At 34.8% G+C, this 17,305-nt stretch overlaps 1 protein-coding gene across 1 annotated transcript; it reads right to left on the bottom strand.

Moving 5' to 3' along the window:
* Positions 1-5,851: 5,851 nt before the first annotated feature.
* On the bottom strand, positions 5,852-8,346 carry LOC115426838 (C-type lectin domain family 4 member K-like). The gene is made up of 6 exons (XM_030145071.1): positions 8,185-8,346; positions 7,622-7,711; positions 6,927-7,019; positions 6,665-6,807; positions 6,483-6,580; positions 5,852-6,275 (listed from the first exon to the last, which is right to left on the bottom strand). The coding sequence occupies exons 1-6, from the start codon at positions 8,294-8,296 to the stop codon at positions 6,134-6,136; spliced, it is 678 nt and encodes a 225-aa protein (XP_030000931.1). The 5' UTR covers positions 8,297-8,346; the 3' UTR covers positions 5,852-6,133.
* Positions 8,347-17,305: the final 8,959 nt, after the last annotated feature.

Genomic DNA, 17,305 nt, shown 5'->3' on the forward strand with positions numbered 1-17,305 from the left:
CTACTAATAATAATAATAATAATAATAATAATAAATAAAAAGCACTTGACCAAGCAAGTTTTGCTCCTCGGGGGAGTCAAATTCATTTTAGTTAAAAAACAAACAAACCAAAAAAAAAAAAAAAAAAAAATCAAAACACAAACACAGAACACAGTCGATAAGAAGCGCTTTACATAAAACATTAAAAGCATTACAGCAGAAGCAATAAAAAGTATAGGCATGAAAACAAACAGACAAATCAAAACACGAACACAGAACAAGTTGATAAGAAGCACTTGACCCAAAATAAATAAATAATAAAAATTATTATTATTATTATTATTATTATTATTATTATTATTATTATTATTATTAATGATAATAATAATAATAATAATAATAATAATAATAATAATAATAATAAACAAAAAGCGCATGACCAAGCAAGTTTTGCTCCTCGGGGGTGTCAAACTCATTTTAGTTAAAACAAACAAACAAACAAACAAACAAACAAACAAACAAACAAACAAACAAACAAACAAACCCTTACCATTGTCTTCAGTTGAGTCTTGAGGACTAAAGTTAGAATGAGTGTTTATGACACATAGATTAGATTAGCTCTTTATTTATACAAAATAAAAAATAACTAAAGTAACTGAGACACATTTAACCCATAAAGACCCAAACATCCACTGTTGACCAAAAGCATCTACAGATCTAAACTGTTGATTCACTTATCTTATCAATATAAATAATTGGGGTAAAATGCAGTTTGTCGTCTTTTCATGGTCATCTGATATGACCCATTTGGACGTTCAGAGGCTCCATAGTGAACATTCAAACACATCTTCAACAACACTGATTCACTAGTAAAACCCATGGAATTTGGCCAGTGACAGTGGATGGACACACTTGGTTTACGTCCAGTTAATGCTATAGTTTACTGAAAAAGTCACCCTTTCTTCAGTTTTTTCCTGTTTTGATACAATAACCTTTGACTTTACTCTGAGCCTTTTATGAGCATCTTCATAATCACTCAGTTAAACATAGGAAAACAGATGATTTTCAATGGAAAAAAATGCAAAATTCAGAGGACAATTGTTACATGCCTGAGGGCATGTATATGGATAGGTGTGTGTGTGTTTCTCCTCCCCTTTTGTTTTCAGGTCAGGGATGGCCTGGTTGTCGGGTTGTGACCATAACTCTGGGTCCTCCTCCAGGGCTGCACCTGAAGGGGGCCGGCACAGGTGGAGGAAGGAGGAGCAGACCAATCCTGATCAGCCACAGCACCTATAAATTCACCCCTGCCTCTCTGTCTGGGGCTGCTCTTGTCTGGCCATGCTTGGTCAGAGCCATTTTGCTTTTGTGTTCTACCTGTGTTCTCCTTTGGTGAGTTGAGTTGGGTTTAGTTAGGATGGGGTACCCTATACACTGCACTAAGTCTTGTTTTATGTTATATACACTAGATTAGTTGGTTGGTGCCACCCTCTGTATTTTTATTTTGGGACTAGTGAGGAGGTAGATGTTTTTTTTGTCCCACCAGTTTCTTTTGGTAGTGCAGGGGTCACCAGTTAGTGGTTTTGTTTTACTGAGTTTTTTGATTTACTTTGGTACCACCTTGTCCAACTGCACTCACCTGGAATACTTTGTTTCATTTTTTGTAAAAACTTTGTTAAAAGAAAGCAGCCGTGAATAAACTGGCTTTATTTTAAACTTTTTTTCGTTGTATGCTTTTGGAGACTGAAGAGGTGTGTGACACCCCTCCCTCTCCTGGACACCTTTATATTGGGGGGGGTGTAACAACAATATTATAATCAATTGTGATAAATCACTTAAGAAAGGTTAAATAGAGAAGAAAATTCATTTGGGACCTGCCCCAAAAGTCACACTGGGTCCCTATGGGTTAACTTTTGCACATGTTCTCCATCATAAAAGAAAAAAAAAACATGTTAAAGTAGCCTATTGATCACTAGTTAATTTCTATACATATTTAGATCTTTTTTTAGTCAAGTATTCTATTCACCTAGAAGCTCATTTGCTTTGTACTTCCTAACGCAAAGCAAATGAACCAATAATGCAATAGAATCCAAAGCAGATGGAAATAAAATGTGCATTTATTTATCTACTGTGGGTTGTCATTTGGTTAGATGCAGAAAAATGTTAATTCTACAGGGTTTACTGAGTGTATTAATGTAATGCACTTGTGTTTTACAGTAACATTTGCAGATCTGAAGAGAATATCTATTTAATCCTGCAGACAACATCACTTATCAAACTAAAAGCCAGTCTACCTCCCAAATAATAGGCTGGTATGTTGCTGGTATGTCTTCATTAAAACATACTCAAATCACCAAAAGTGGTCCAGACCAGTAAAATAATAGCATAATAACCTATAAATAATGACAACCCTAACTTTGTCTCCTTGTTGTAATGCAAAAAAGTTAAATTACGTGATGAAAACACTTACATGTACAAATTATCCTTTAATAAAAATATGTGGATAACATGAACAACAATGAACAAACTGAAATCTCTAAAGAAGGATAAGTGTAATTTTAACAATATTATGCCTCAGCTTATCATTTATACATGTGCGTTACAACTTACAGATCACAGTGGATCTAAAAAAAAAAAAAAAAGGCACAAAACATTTAGTAACAGGCATCTGGCAATGAAAAATATTTAACTCTATGATCAAAATAATTTTAAACCCACTGACAGCCTTGACTGTCCATGTGTTCTACGTAGTTTTTGCACTTTTGCAAATTCATTCCATGGGTGGGACTGGACCCTTTGGCGGGTCAGTTTTGGCCCATGTGCTGTATGCTTGACACCACTGCTCTAAGTGTACTCATTTTTAGCATGAACATATGGCATTTTATTGTAATAGTTGTGAGGTTTTTTTAGTATTTTGTTGTGCAGGTAAAATTTTATGCATGTTTATAATGGACAATTATTAATTTTCATTCAATATTTCATTCAGAAAACCATGTGTCAGTATAGAGAAATTTAACTCTAGTGCCCAAGATCTTAATGTATTTTTAGATTGTGATAAAAATCGAAATTTTCCCACACCACCAACTGCTTAATGTCGATGTTTGTTTGATATTAATCAATATTAACTAATTAATTAGATCTTCTTGATATGGATCTAGGTGATATGATAATGTTGTTTTTGCTCTGCATGCTTACCATAAATGTCATGAATTTTTAAAGTAAATAATTATTAAAACAGAGAGGGGGTCAGAAAAAAAAAGATTTATTATTTCTACTAGAATGTCTAAACGAAAATAAATTGTTTTAAAAATTGTATTAAAAACCTTGAGCCGGTTCTTTCTTTGATGCTTTTTATGCTGTATGTTTCTACATCTGGACCTGCACACTCATTTCATTGTGTTTGTTTTATAGACAGAATTTTCATATCCACACATACCCATATATGGCCTCTATGTCCCAAACACAACAGTAAAGAATGGAAATGTGTGTCAAAGGACAAGGGTCATTGTCTTAAAATACCCATTTGTCATGTATGTGATGAGTGGAAAAATAGCCATTATATCTGTCAGGTAATTTGTGATTAATTATGTTAAAAGTGAGTTTCATTACAACAATTACAGGAGTCTTAACTTCACAACAGCTTAAGAGTTTTCTGCCTTTGTTCAGACACAAATTAAAATATATACTTTCTACTTTCGAGATGTCAAGTTTGTCATGTCTGTTTATTTCTATACTTGGTGTATATCTGGTCTTCTGCTGTAGATGATGTTAAGTTTTTGTTCCTCATATTGCAAAAAACCTGTCCATGACATTCTTTTTCTTTGTTTTTTTTTCAGGAAGGGAAACTGAGAACAGAGCATCAGGTCTGTTTATAACTCAGCCTATTTTGTTTCTTTCTGTCAATCACTGTTTCATTTCCTCTGCCTCTTCTTAATGGGTTAGAGTTAGGGTTAGGGTGCTTTTGTAATATTATTTTTTCACATATTGCTCACAAATCTAAGTAACATCTCCTCACCAAAATCTTCATAATCAAACTAAATAATTTTTCAAAAGAAGTAAAATAGGGTTTGTCAGAATTTAACAAAAAAGCAAAATCATATGTTACAGCTAAAACTGAACCATAACCTGTGTTAAACCAGAGGACCTCTCTGCATCAGTCATATCATTGTCTTCATCAGATGAGTCTCTTTTTATAGAAACACTCCAGCCCGAAGCAGTATTCACATTTGTCATCTCATGTCATCACCATTTTTCCACTTACTGGAGGATGATTAAAGTTAATAAAGTGTTTTCTGATGACCGCACTGATCTGGTCACTTCTTCTTTCCTTCATATCTCTGCACAAACACAGAAAGACCATATCTTTTTTGCAGATGCTTATCATTATCACCCATCTCTTCATTTCCGCTTTGCCACTTTTTTCTTTGCCAGACAACTCTCATTTCATCATAGACTTTATGTGTTTATTAAGCAACCCTCCTGACACCTCTGTCTCTCCAGTTAAATAATCTAAAAACTTGATAGTAATGATTCTAAATCTTAAACTTAAAAAGGTTTCTTATCTCTTTGGATCTCAGTAATCTCTGCAATCAGGAAGCACAAATGTTAAAGAGAATGAATAATATTAATACTGAGTCAACAAAATACTTTTTTAAAAATTTATTTATTTATTTTTTTACAAGTTTTAACTGCCAGATAGTAAGTATATAATGCACATAGATCTTCATGTTGTAAATACAGGGTGTCCACAAAGTCTCTATACAATTTAAAAAATGTAATACAAAAGCAATTGATGAGATATGTTCATCAGATTTGTTCTATGTACTCAGTGGTTCTCAAAGTTTTTAATCATATTGTGAGATCATGTGATCAAATAATTAGTCCGTTGTTCTTCAATGAGAGATCAATTCCTGCAAATGTTTACCTTGACCTTTCAACTGAATATGTGACACCACAACTGGATGACCTTCAACCAACCATCATTTTCCAGGTAGATGGTGCACCACCACATCAGGGACTGCATGTTGGTGGGTTCTGAAATCACACATTTCCAGACTGGTGGATTGGAAGGGACGGTCCAATTCCCTGTTCATTTCATTCACCAGATATCATTCAACCTGGATTTCTGTCTGTGGGGTTATGTTAACAATATTATGTATTGAACAAAGATACAGGACATCAACGACCTGAAGTAAAAGATCACAGATTCCATTGACATTATCGATGAGGCTATACTACAGCCAACATGGCAGGAAATGAAGTACCACATTGATGTGCTTCATACAACTAATGGTGCCCATATAGAAAATGTATTAAATGAGGCAAAGAAAACCTTCAGTATTTACTTTTCATTTTGTAATATTTTTCACAGATTTGTTCATTCATTTGCTTTTGTAATACATTTGTTAAATTGTAGAGAGTCTTTATGGACACGCTGTATCATGGATTTCTCTACAGACCATTTATTTCTGTCTCTGTACACGTGTGCTACATGCAAGAAATGAGCTAATATGCTATGCTATCAGAAGGATAGAAAACTGTTACACAATATGTGATAATGTAAAAATCCTGTGGGAACAGCAACCTGCTGTAGTGTCATGGCTCAGTGGTGTTAGTATTTTGTTTGCACAATTTATTTTTTTTTTATTCTAACCTTTATTTAACCAGGAAAAAAAGTTCATCGAGATTAAAAATCTCTTTTTTTCAACAGTGTCCAAGACAGCTGCAGCAGCAGAAGTTACACTGAATGGAAATCACAGCCATACATCCACATGAAAAATATACATAAACATAATGAAAGTCAGTATTTTTACTGAAACAACATTTTTTTTTAGACATTTTAGAGATCCACTTCCTTTATTTCTTATTTTTAAGCTTTTTTTTTTTTTTTAATTACTATAAAACAGATTATCTTATCCATTTGCTAAGTTTTAGTCAAACTACATAGATTTTAGCAGTTGTAGTATGTCTAATACAGCATGCATAGGCCCTGATACATCTTAATGAATAACTATATAACAATATTTCAGCCACATCCTCAGTGAAACTCATACCTTTTCAGAATATCCATGCAGTGTATTTATAGTATGAATTAACTGAGCAAGATTAACACACATTCCCTGCAGTTTTACCACTCTGATGTGTTTGGATACAGTCATTACATGACCATCTTCTCACAGATCCAATAGTTTTCACTATGACACGGCTTATCATTCCAGGTGTTTAACTTTCCATGGTACCCTATTTCTCCACAGTTTTCGTTGCTATTGGCATTATTGGGCTCCTTATCGTGCCAGTAGCTGGAATAAGAGGGAGAAGTTTCATGTATTGTAACGTCAGTGAAGAATAACAGGGTGGAATGCTACCATAATAACACACACAGTCTACCCTGAATAAAAAATAGCATTTAAAAAAAAAAAAAATCATAGACAGTGGCTTCTGCCAGACAGACACATTTTGACTGTATTATATATCTGTAATACTACTGAATAAATCAAAGTGTGAACCTTGTGTTCAGTGGAGTCCCATCCACCCATTTCCAAATCCCTTCCGTCTCATTGTCAGTCAGTCCAATCCACGCAGACAGAAAGTTTCTGACAAATACCTTGTGTTCAGAGGCAAACAAGGTGAAACATAATCAGTTATAATGGATTTGAATGTCGATTTTCTGTCATGTGGAGACACATACCTGTTCTTCTCTGCTGCTGATGATCGTCAGGTCTGCACCTCTCTGCAGACAGTCTTGTCTGCTCTCTTGCCAAGATTTCTTTGTTTCAGATTTGTAATAGAGATGGTTGCTGAAGTAAAACCATCCTTGCTTGATGTATTCATCTGTTGAAAGCAAGAATAAAGTCTTTAACTATTGTTGCTATAAATCTATCCTAATTTGGACAGCCCAGCAAAGATTGCTTTTTTATAAGAATTGCTCTTTTGTTGTATTTTTTCCTCACCAAAAATATCCTGTGTCCTCTTCAACTTCTCATTCTCATCAGTCAAATTTTTGATCACAGCTGCACAGCTGTCTGTGAGATTCCTTTTTGTTACTGTAAGTTAAGAGAGGTCAGACATCAGCACATACATTAAGGAGAAAGATGTTTCTCTTTGAGTCAGTGAAGATGTGAGCAGTTGCCTCATTTCAACAATACTGATATATTATCTTTCTAATGGATAAAAATACTCATATTAACCCATAAAGACCCAAACAGCCACTGTCGACCTAAACCATCTACTGATCTAAACTGTTTAATACCTGTTGATCCACTAATCCTATGAATATATGTAAATAATTTGTGTAAAATGCAATTTATCGTCTTTTCATGGTCGTAAATTAAATATTGGAAAATACCTGATTTTCACTGAAAAAAAATGCTAAATCCAGAGGGTACTATTATAATAAATGGTGATAAATCACTTAGGAAAGGTTAAATAAAGAGAAATTTTATTTGGGAACTGCCACTAAAGTAGCACTGGGTCTGCTTGAATTAAGGGCGTGAACTATTTTACATTGTGCATTTATCTTGTATTTATTGAAATACATTAATGACTGACCATGTGGTGGTGCAAGAAATTCTTGTAGTATTCCACCCAAATACAATAATATTTTAGTGGACACATGATATTTCAGAGAAAATGAATGATCACTCACTGAGAGTAAGGCGCAGGGTAATGTTAAGAGTAGCTTGAAGGAGACACAGGAGTCCAAAGCTCACAATGAAAAGCCTCAAGAATTTCATCCCTTAGTTCAGACACAAACAACAACAAAACAATTTATTAAAGAAGATGAGAAGCTTATCCTGGAAAGTGTCAAACTGCCATTATGCTGATTCTGTGGAAAAATAGAATCTCTTTAGATCAGTGTTTTCTCACTAAAATTGAGTATTACAGTAATTATGAATTTCAAGCCTCGGGTTTAAAAGCCTTTCAAACATCTGTTTTTTTTTTTGTTATAAAATCTTGAAAATTAGTATAAGTGAAACAGAGCAGTAGGAACAGAATCATAAAGCAGCATTCTGTACCTCTTCTTATTACTTTCTCACAGTTTTCAGAATATTTTTCTAAATGTGATATGTATTGACAGAGCGTGTCATAATCACACTAAAAGGAAGTGAGGAGGAGATTCAACAGATTAAAAAATAGTACAAATTAGACGTCTACATGCAATCATTATCCTGGCTGTCATATTAAAATGAACTTTAAAATAATGTTTACCTGTAGGATTTCTTCCAATCGCATCACCACCAGAGCATCTGTTGATCCAAACACGCCTCCCTGAAACAGATGCCTGGCTTTCATATCCCACGCTGTCATCAAATTTCACCATTTTGTCACTCAATGGAGGATTGTTGAAGTTACTGAAGGGTTTTCTGACCACTCGACTGATCTGAAAGTAGCATCTGCTTTCATGACTCTTCCTTATATAAGAACACAACTTCCTGGATTGCTCAGATGTGTTGCATTATGGTCAGACTGGTTAAAAAGACTTGTCTCTTGTAGATTAATACAATGGCTATTTATGCAGAAAATAAATTGCAAATAAGATAATTTACTTGAAATCAAATGGCTACTGGATCACCAAAGGATTTCATTTAAAACATGGATAAAGAAGTACATTTTATCTGAAATATTGTTTTGTGAGGTTTATTTTGCTGTGTTGATATCCTACTCCTAACTACCTGTATAATAACATTATAACAAATAAATGAACTTTGAAATGAAATAAATAATTACAAACTATAGTTTCTGATCAGTGTACTTGCTTGTGATTGCTAATGGCTCTCTTTGTTTTATATAATATACATAATGTGTGAGAGCAGTCTTCAGGTTTTTAATTGTTTTATTAGTGTTTTTTGTTCTGCAATAATTGTTTTTAGGTGTAATTTGTCTCAGGCTGTTGCTTCTTGGCCAGGAAATGAGAACTGCTTCTCAACCAAGTTACCTGGTTAAATAAACAAACAAACAAATAAACAAGTGGTGCCAGGCACAACAACCCCGTTCCTCACACATATTTTGCCCATTTTAAGTAAATGGGAAGATTTCAAAGAAATCAGCAGCTTTTTTGAAGAAGAATCTATAAACCAAATTTGGTATGAATTCACCCAATAGTTTTGCTGCTACAGACATTTCAAATTCTGCCCATTATAAGTAAATGGGGAAAAAAAGATTTTAAAAATTCATTTAAAAAAAAAAGTAAACTTTGACCTACTTTTCCTAAAATGTAATGAGCTCTATCCTGGGTCAAAGAGTGTTGACAAACAAAGAAACAAACAAACCAAACCAAACCAAACCAAACCAAAAACAATACCCTTTGCCTCCCCTTCAGGGGTGGGGTAATAAATGTTTTATGGTCGGCAGATTCCCATCCACCTACTTCCATTTTCCCTCTGTCACAGATCAGTCTGTCCTATCCAGATGGAGAATAGGAAAAAAGACACATTAACAGTAAATAATCTATATATTGACATATACTGTACCACTTTCTGTGATATACGTCAAAATATCTAATTCATCCACATCTTCTTTTCAAATTGATTTATGGTATGCTCAGGTTTTATTTATTGATTGATTTATTTCTTCTTGTCTGATAACTACACAGACTGTGACGATGACACTATAGAACAGAAAAACATAAGCAGAGAATAAGCTTAAAGCTAATTAGGTAAATTAATTCATCTTTAAATAAAAAACAAACAAACAAACAAACATTTAAAATACTTCAAAAAAAAAAATCAGTTTTTCATTGGTGATGAACAGGATGTGGTTGCTTTGACTTGAGCTTCTCACACATTGAGTCAGGCCTTTCTGGAGGATCTTCTGCTATTACAGTACTGAGGTCTTCTTACCTTGGTTAGACCTTTTTCCAAATGGAACATTCTCCAAGATGTGTGGGATAGACAGATATTGTGAGGATTCTTTACAGTACATTCACAAAATGAATCTAATTTGCATGGTTTACTGCAGGTTATGACACATAGTCCTTGTTTACACTGTGCTGGTGTACAAAGATCCTCTCCCATAGAGAAAATGTCATTTTCTCCCTATTTCTGGTTGGAAGGAGGAACACACCTTTGGTTAAACCAGTGTTTTTCAACCTTGGGGCCGGGACCCCATGTCGGGTTGCCTGGAATTCAGATGGGGTCACCTGAAATTTCTTGTATTTGATAAAAATAATTTTAAAAACTTACTAATACAAAATATATAGTGATTTGAGAGGGACAATCCCAATCCATAACAGACATGACAAACTCTGAAGCTGAAACTGAAGCACTGTGGTACTGTTTATCTTTCAAATGTTCATTGTGGTCGGTTTCAGATGCTGCAGCTCTTTCATAATTCATAGTTTGAGTTCTTGTTTGTTCAGTATTAATTGTCAGCCTTATAAATCCAAGCTGGACTGACTGTACATATCCTGACCAAGGAAAATCAAATTCTCACTTTGTGCAGTAATCTACACCTGGCTTTTCTGCCTCTGTCCATAATAATATACATTATATAGACTAAAAGTTGTCTAAAATGAACATTTATTTGCAGCATAATATAGCAAACTATTACATGATTAAAAACAAATTAATTTTAGCTAAAAAAAAAAGTCTCTGTTTTGAATGTCTGGAGTCACCAGGAACTTGTGATGTTAAAATGGGGTCATGAGCCAAAAAGGTTGTGAACCACTTGGTTAAATATTGTTAAAGAGGATATTAACAGTTTTATGGATATGAAAAAATATGAAAAAAAAACCAAGGTGTTTGAAGGAAGAATTACACAGCAAATCAAGTAGTGTTGATTTTCTAGAGTTGAGTTGATTAAGTGTTAATTTGGTTGTTGTTTTTATGTTTCTGCGGTGTTAAAGAGGGATGTGGGCAGAGCTAACCCCACAGCCTCATTTTTTGTTGTCATGGGGACAGTCTCATGAGGGGTGTGTCATGGAGAATGTCAGTTACGTTGTAACACCATGAGTAAAGTAGCTGACAGAACTGATGACAGTCCTCACATTTGTAAGGCCTATTACTGTGTATGTGTGCAGGCTCTGTGGTACAAACCAGACAAACTAAACCGAAAGCTAAGTGGAGTGGGCCTCCATAAATAGTGTGTCACATCTACCCACTCTGCCTGCCTTCATGTAGAGTTAATAAACTTAGCTCTGTTTTCATAGAGTTAACTGTGCTGTATGAGCAGCAACACCTTTCAGGATAAAGGAAAGTCTTACAGTTGGTGAGTAAACCCTTATGCTATCCTCAGTGTTATTTCAGGGCCCCAGTGGTGAACAGGAAAAGCATTAAAGAGTTCAATATTTACTACCATAGGGCTGATTTTAATACTTCAGTCGTGGTTCCCATATAAACACCAGTTAAAAATGCACATAACATATTAATTCCAACAGATACTTTATTATCATTAGGACTTCACCATTATGACTCCTGAATGACGCATCATGGTATGTTTACACAATAGGAATCTGATTCTTACATCTGTGTCATTATTTTTATATATGACTCAATGACCGCGGACTAGACACCGACACAAATGTTTTCAATGATCAGGATCCACTTCTTTAAAAACTGCCACTATGGTGGATAAATACAGGCACTACAGTACTAACTTGGCTGATATAAGTTTGTATAAATAATTGATTTCAGATTTATATTCTTTGTTTATTGTTTGGTCTTTATCTTTACTTTTTTTTTTTTTTTTTTAATCTTTCTTATGTAATTTTAGTTTGTTGTCAATCTACACTTTATTCTACTCTGTATTATCCAGCAGTTATTATTCATTCATGTCCACTCATTTATATCCACTATTCCCATTCATGGTGTGTATAATTGACAGAGATTTTAGATTCGAGATCATTATATTAATTGTTTAATGTTAATTGTTTATTTTTTTTAATCTCTTATTTTATGTATTAGCGCACTTTATTCTGCTCTGAAAAATTGGTCAGGTTATGTTTAATATTTAGGTTGCAATAAATACATTTGTTTAACCTTTCTAAAACACATATTTTAAACTTTACATCATATTAAGTAATATTACAGTACACTTTGTTGCCATAATTTTAAGTAACCAGTAACCATATGAAAAGATGAATTATTACAGTAGAATTGAGAATCCACTCTATTATTTAGAAGGTTTATATTACAACAGATAAGGTTGAGATGTGAAATGTTACAGAGGATATGACTGAACACACAAATGCATGAGACACATTTAGATTATATTAAGGCTCTACTTAGATTTTTACACTGGAATCAAAAAGAGGAAGTAAAGCAATGATGATGAAATGATCTGCCTTCTTGTCATCATTTCTGACACTTCTACCCTCTGACACTCTGTTCGTAGCTTTACCCTCCCTCTGACCACAAAAATAAACATGTACATTTCTCTGTATTCAAACATTCAGAATATATGACTATAGACATAACATCATTTTTGAGAAAGCAAAGGTAATAGTCTTTAATGGAGAAAGTATAAAATATTAGATTGTGTCTGGGGAGACTTTAACCTCCTAAGACCCAGCTATGAAAAAATAAACAAAAAACAAAACTGTCCACTGCAAAGGACATAAATTGAAAAAAAAAAAAGTTGCTGTTTGCTCAAGACAATTTTTTCATGTAAAAAAGCAGAAAGTTGCTCGGTAGTATTGGTACAGGCTATCAAGATGTTTATTGCGTAAATTCATGGTTAACATTGAAACACATTCACGAAATTCTGAGAGTATGACAAAAGTTTTCAGGAGAAGAAGTCTGTTCTGAGTTGCTGTAAAAACACTGGTACGTGATTTCATGTTACAAATAAAACATCAATAAAACAAACAGAAAGATAGTTACAAATATTCTATTCCATTTCTGCAGATACATCACCTTAATCTCCCAAAATCTTAAACATTGAACCTTCAGGATAGCACAAACCTAGAACAAAGTCTTGTGTCTTTTCCTAAAAACATGTGGATTGCGCTGATTTAACTCATTTTACAGCGGATCGTTCTCCTCGGTCGGGTCGTTTGGTCTGTAGCTGCTGTTTCTGTTGGGTGTCGTCTGGTTATAGATGCTTTCTAGCTGTCTGTCACTGATAAAATTGTTGGTCTGGGCCTGAAACTTGTGTCTTTGTTTAGTCAGATTGCAACAACTGGTCTGTAACAGGAAGTTCTCCATTTCCAACTCCAGGTTTCCTTTGATAATTACTTTAAACACACAAAAAAAATACGGTTAAAATGTTATAAAATCATCACCTTCTTAGTGTTTCAGCAGCATGTTGATAAATTACTTACTGTGGAAAACCAGAACAATGATTGCAACCAGGAGGAGAAGACACAGCAGACTGAGGAACATTGCGGTTCCTTTGCATGAAGATCCCCTTGAATATGAACCACGAGAAGCTACAAGGAAACCATTTGTATTAGCAGAGTCAGTGAAAACAGAAACAGTGAGGATGCAAGGAGTCAAGATGAAGAAGGTGGAGAATGTTAGTATTTAGGGTCAACTGTTCAGAGCAATGGGGAGGTGGGATTGAGAGAAAAGTATCAGGAGTGATGTTTGATAAAAGAGCATCTGCAAGAGTTAAAGGAAAGATACAGAGGACGATCATGAGACCAGTGATGTCGGACAGTTTGGAGATGGCTGCACTGATGAAAAGACAAGAGGCAGTTTTAGCTGTTTTTGAAAACTTTTGATTTTTTTCCATTATTTACCATGTAAAAAATGTTTACTATACCCATGTTTAGTATCTTTTTTCAGTCTCTATTTTTTTCAATTTGACCTACTTTATTAACATATTGGACCCCAAAATACATAAAAATCATCAAATGAGAAAAAAATCGTACTATTATATAAGAAACACTAGTATCAGTGGTGTAGTCCACAGGATATACCTCCTTATTTTTCCATTAGCATTGTGTATGCCCACTTCTAAATCCCCCTTTTGCACACCATTCAGTAGTATCTGCAGTCAAATTGCTCTTTTTTTTTTTTTTTATCATTAGCTTATCAGCCGATAGGCCGTAAGCTATTGTCGTCATGCGGCGTCCGGCATTGTCGTTTGTCGTCATCTGTCGACGTCTGTCATCCGTTACAAAAATTTCAATCGTCTTCTTCTCCGAAACTACAATTCCAATTGACTTCAAACTTGGTATACAGCTTCTTTATGATGATGTCAACAAAAGTTAGTGAAATTATTTGGATCTGGATCTGATTCTGGATTTGGTGCGACTTTGAAAAATTTCCCCATTATATGAGATAGGAAGTGGATCGATGCAATAACTCAGTAAATATAAATGATATCAAGTTGAAATTTCTACGGTCCAGCCCTGATGGGGAGATGACCAAAACATAATGTCCACATGCTGATCAGGATCTTCTTCTGGATCGGGAACTTACACAAAATTTAACATGGGCTCTTATGGGGAAAAAATTTCAATCGTCTTCTTCTCTCAAACTACAGTTCTGATTGACTTCAAACTTGGTATACAGCTTCTGTATGATGATGTCAACACAAGGTATTGAAATTATTTCCATCCAGATCTGATTCTGGATTTGGTGCGACTTCGAAAAATTTTCCCATTATAAGAGATAGGAAGTGGATTGATCCAATAAATCAGTAAGTATCAATGATATCAAGTTGGAATTAGAATTTTTTTTACAGATCTGATTGGAATATGATCAAAACATGGGCTATTTCTGTAATAGAATAAATACACAGAACTGGGTGATAATAAATTGCATCTGGATACATTTCCCAAAGCTTTTAATTTGGCCGATAAACTACAGGGCCATTGGTCCTGTTTTTGCCCCTAGAATGGTGAAGCCATGACCCGCCCTACTCTGCCTCTAATTGGCCAGTACTCACTGCCGTCACTGATTAGATTGATTAACATAAGGCATGAGGATTAATGAGCCAATCAGAGGCAAAGTAGGGTGGGTCATACAGAGGAAAATATTGCAAACTAGCACTGTCCACCTCTGGAACCTGATTGGACACCTCAGGTGCCGGTGCCACCCCAGTTGATTGACAGGTCACTGCATGTCTTGTTGAAAGGTGCGTGATTATTGGAAATGCGAATGAGAAAGGCAGAATAAACTGCATGCGTGACACATATTGAGAGAACCTACTTTCATGGAACACATAATTCTGGGGTAAGTTTTAGGTGGTTTCAGAATGAGTCACTGTTTTAAACTACTGGTCATATGACTGCACATTTAGAGAAGAGATGTTGTCACCAATAGTTAAACTGTGTGAGTAAGCTAATGTTATGAAAGGCTAACGTTATGAAAGGCTAACATTATGAAAGGCTAACATTATGAAAGGCTAACATTATGAAAGGCTAATATTATGAAAGGCTAACATTATCCTATATTTGCCTCATGTTGAATACATTTGCATTCATGCAGCTGCTTGTGTGACCAATAATACCTACAAACTGCCCCTGATCACATCACGATCATTTTATAACAGTGAGCAAATACTACTGATGGATTTTTGGGTAAACCTTATAGAGTAGTCGTACATGTCACTGTTTCTAAAACAGGATGTTTTTCTGGACTATTTTAAAAAAAAGGCAAAATTTGAGAGTATATCCACTTCTCCAGGGACTACTACACCACTGAATAGTATAATTAAATTTGCTACAGTACAGTTGTTCTCAGTTGCTAAAACACTAAACCTCATTCTCTGAACCAAATTCTCAATGGCCTAGATGCAGTTTTCAAATCAAACACACTTTTGGCACAGCCTTAAGCTGATCCTCATACTTTGACACAATTTTCACACCTGCAGTGCACTTTTTGCACAACTCTGCTGCACACATTTCCCACTATGGTGCACATGAGCTGTAAATGGTGAAAACAGGAGGCAAACGTTAAACACAAATACAGCACAGTTGTCAAAAAGTACACGCAACCACTCAAAACTGAACACACTATTTTCAAACCAATTGCACATAATATAAGCCAGTTCAGAGTGCACCGGACACCAACAGCAGATGGAAACAACATGAGAGGCAGAGGGTTCGGTCTATGTTATGGTTTGGGACAATGTTCAGATACAGTAGTGGCTCAGTATCAGCCAGAGTTTCATAAATGTTTGGCCTTCTTTATACCATACAGGCCTGTCCTGAACCCAATAGGAGAATGTTTCTGTGCATGGCAGTGGAAGGTCTATGACTAGGGCCGGACTGAGACTCATTTTCAGCCCTGGAGTTTCATACCTCAGACCGGCCCACTTTAGATCACGACCAATTAACCCTTTCATGCATACTGGTCACTACAGTGGACAGCTCTTCTACAGCTGTTCCCTTGTATATTCATGTATTTTGTTGTTCTTTTTTTTTGTTTTTTTTGTTGTTTTTTTTTTTACACATATCTTTATTAAAGTTTTCAGACACTACATATCTTTTCTGACTTGAATTGGTAACATTATGTAGATCTCTCCTGAGCATAAACTCCCAGAATCACAAGCCCTCTCCATAGTTTTCACACAATTTATCAGTAAATACATGTTTCTGTGTGTTAAAAACTAAACATGTGGTGTCCAGCTGAGTGGACATTTTTGCAACTTCATGAAAAATAGGTTCATAAGATTATTATTATTATTATTATTATTATTATTATTATTATTATTATTATTATTATTATTAATAATGTATTTTTTAAATTTTTTAAATTATTTTTATTTATTTTTTATTTATTTATTTTTCAGAAGAAAATTTTCAATTGCATTGTTTTTTTCATGCCTAAAGAGGAATAAAAACACTCAGGAAAAAAAATTTGATTAAGGTTCTCATAATTCGTGCATGAAAGGGTTAATATTAAAATCATGTCATTCTAACCTTACATGTTCTCTTCATCTGTGTCATTTGTGCCTAGTGGTTCAGGGCTGAGCTGCTCCTCTGTCATCAGTAGACTCTGCTCTCCCTTTCACACTTCCTCCAGTTTTCCTAGACTCGCCTGCACCTGGATCACAATGAAAAATAATATCTACAGACATTTGGACTTACTTAACCAATTAAGATATTTACATTGGCAAAATATGCAGGCTTATTTAATATTACTTTATGCTATTGCCTTTCAGTTGTGGGCTTTGTGTATTTACTGTCTCACTGTTAATAATAAAAAATAAAATAGGTCAGTACTATGGTTTGGGCATAGAAAGTGGTTTCACTGGAACTAATGCTTGTTCACACAGTCTGTTCCAACAGCTCACCTTTTCCTTCCATCCTGACAGGAACAATCCCCTCATCACTACTGGCTCCTGGCTCTGCTTCTGACACAAAAGCACAGTTTAAAAATGGTCAGAATTCTCAGCACAAATCTTCTATTTTCAAAGCCTTGGTGTCAGTTTCATTCAT

The sequence above is a fragment of the Sphaeramia orbicularis genome, chromosome 1, assembly GCF_902148855.1.
Source record: "Sphaeramia orbicularis chromosome 1, fSphaOr1.1, whole genome shotgun sequence".
Taxonomy (NCBI): Eukaryota; Metazoa; Chordata; class Actinopteri; order Kurtiformes; family Apogonidae; genus Sphaeramia; species Sphaeramia orbicularis.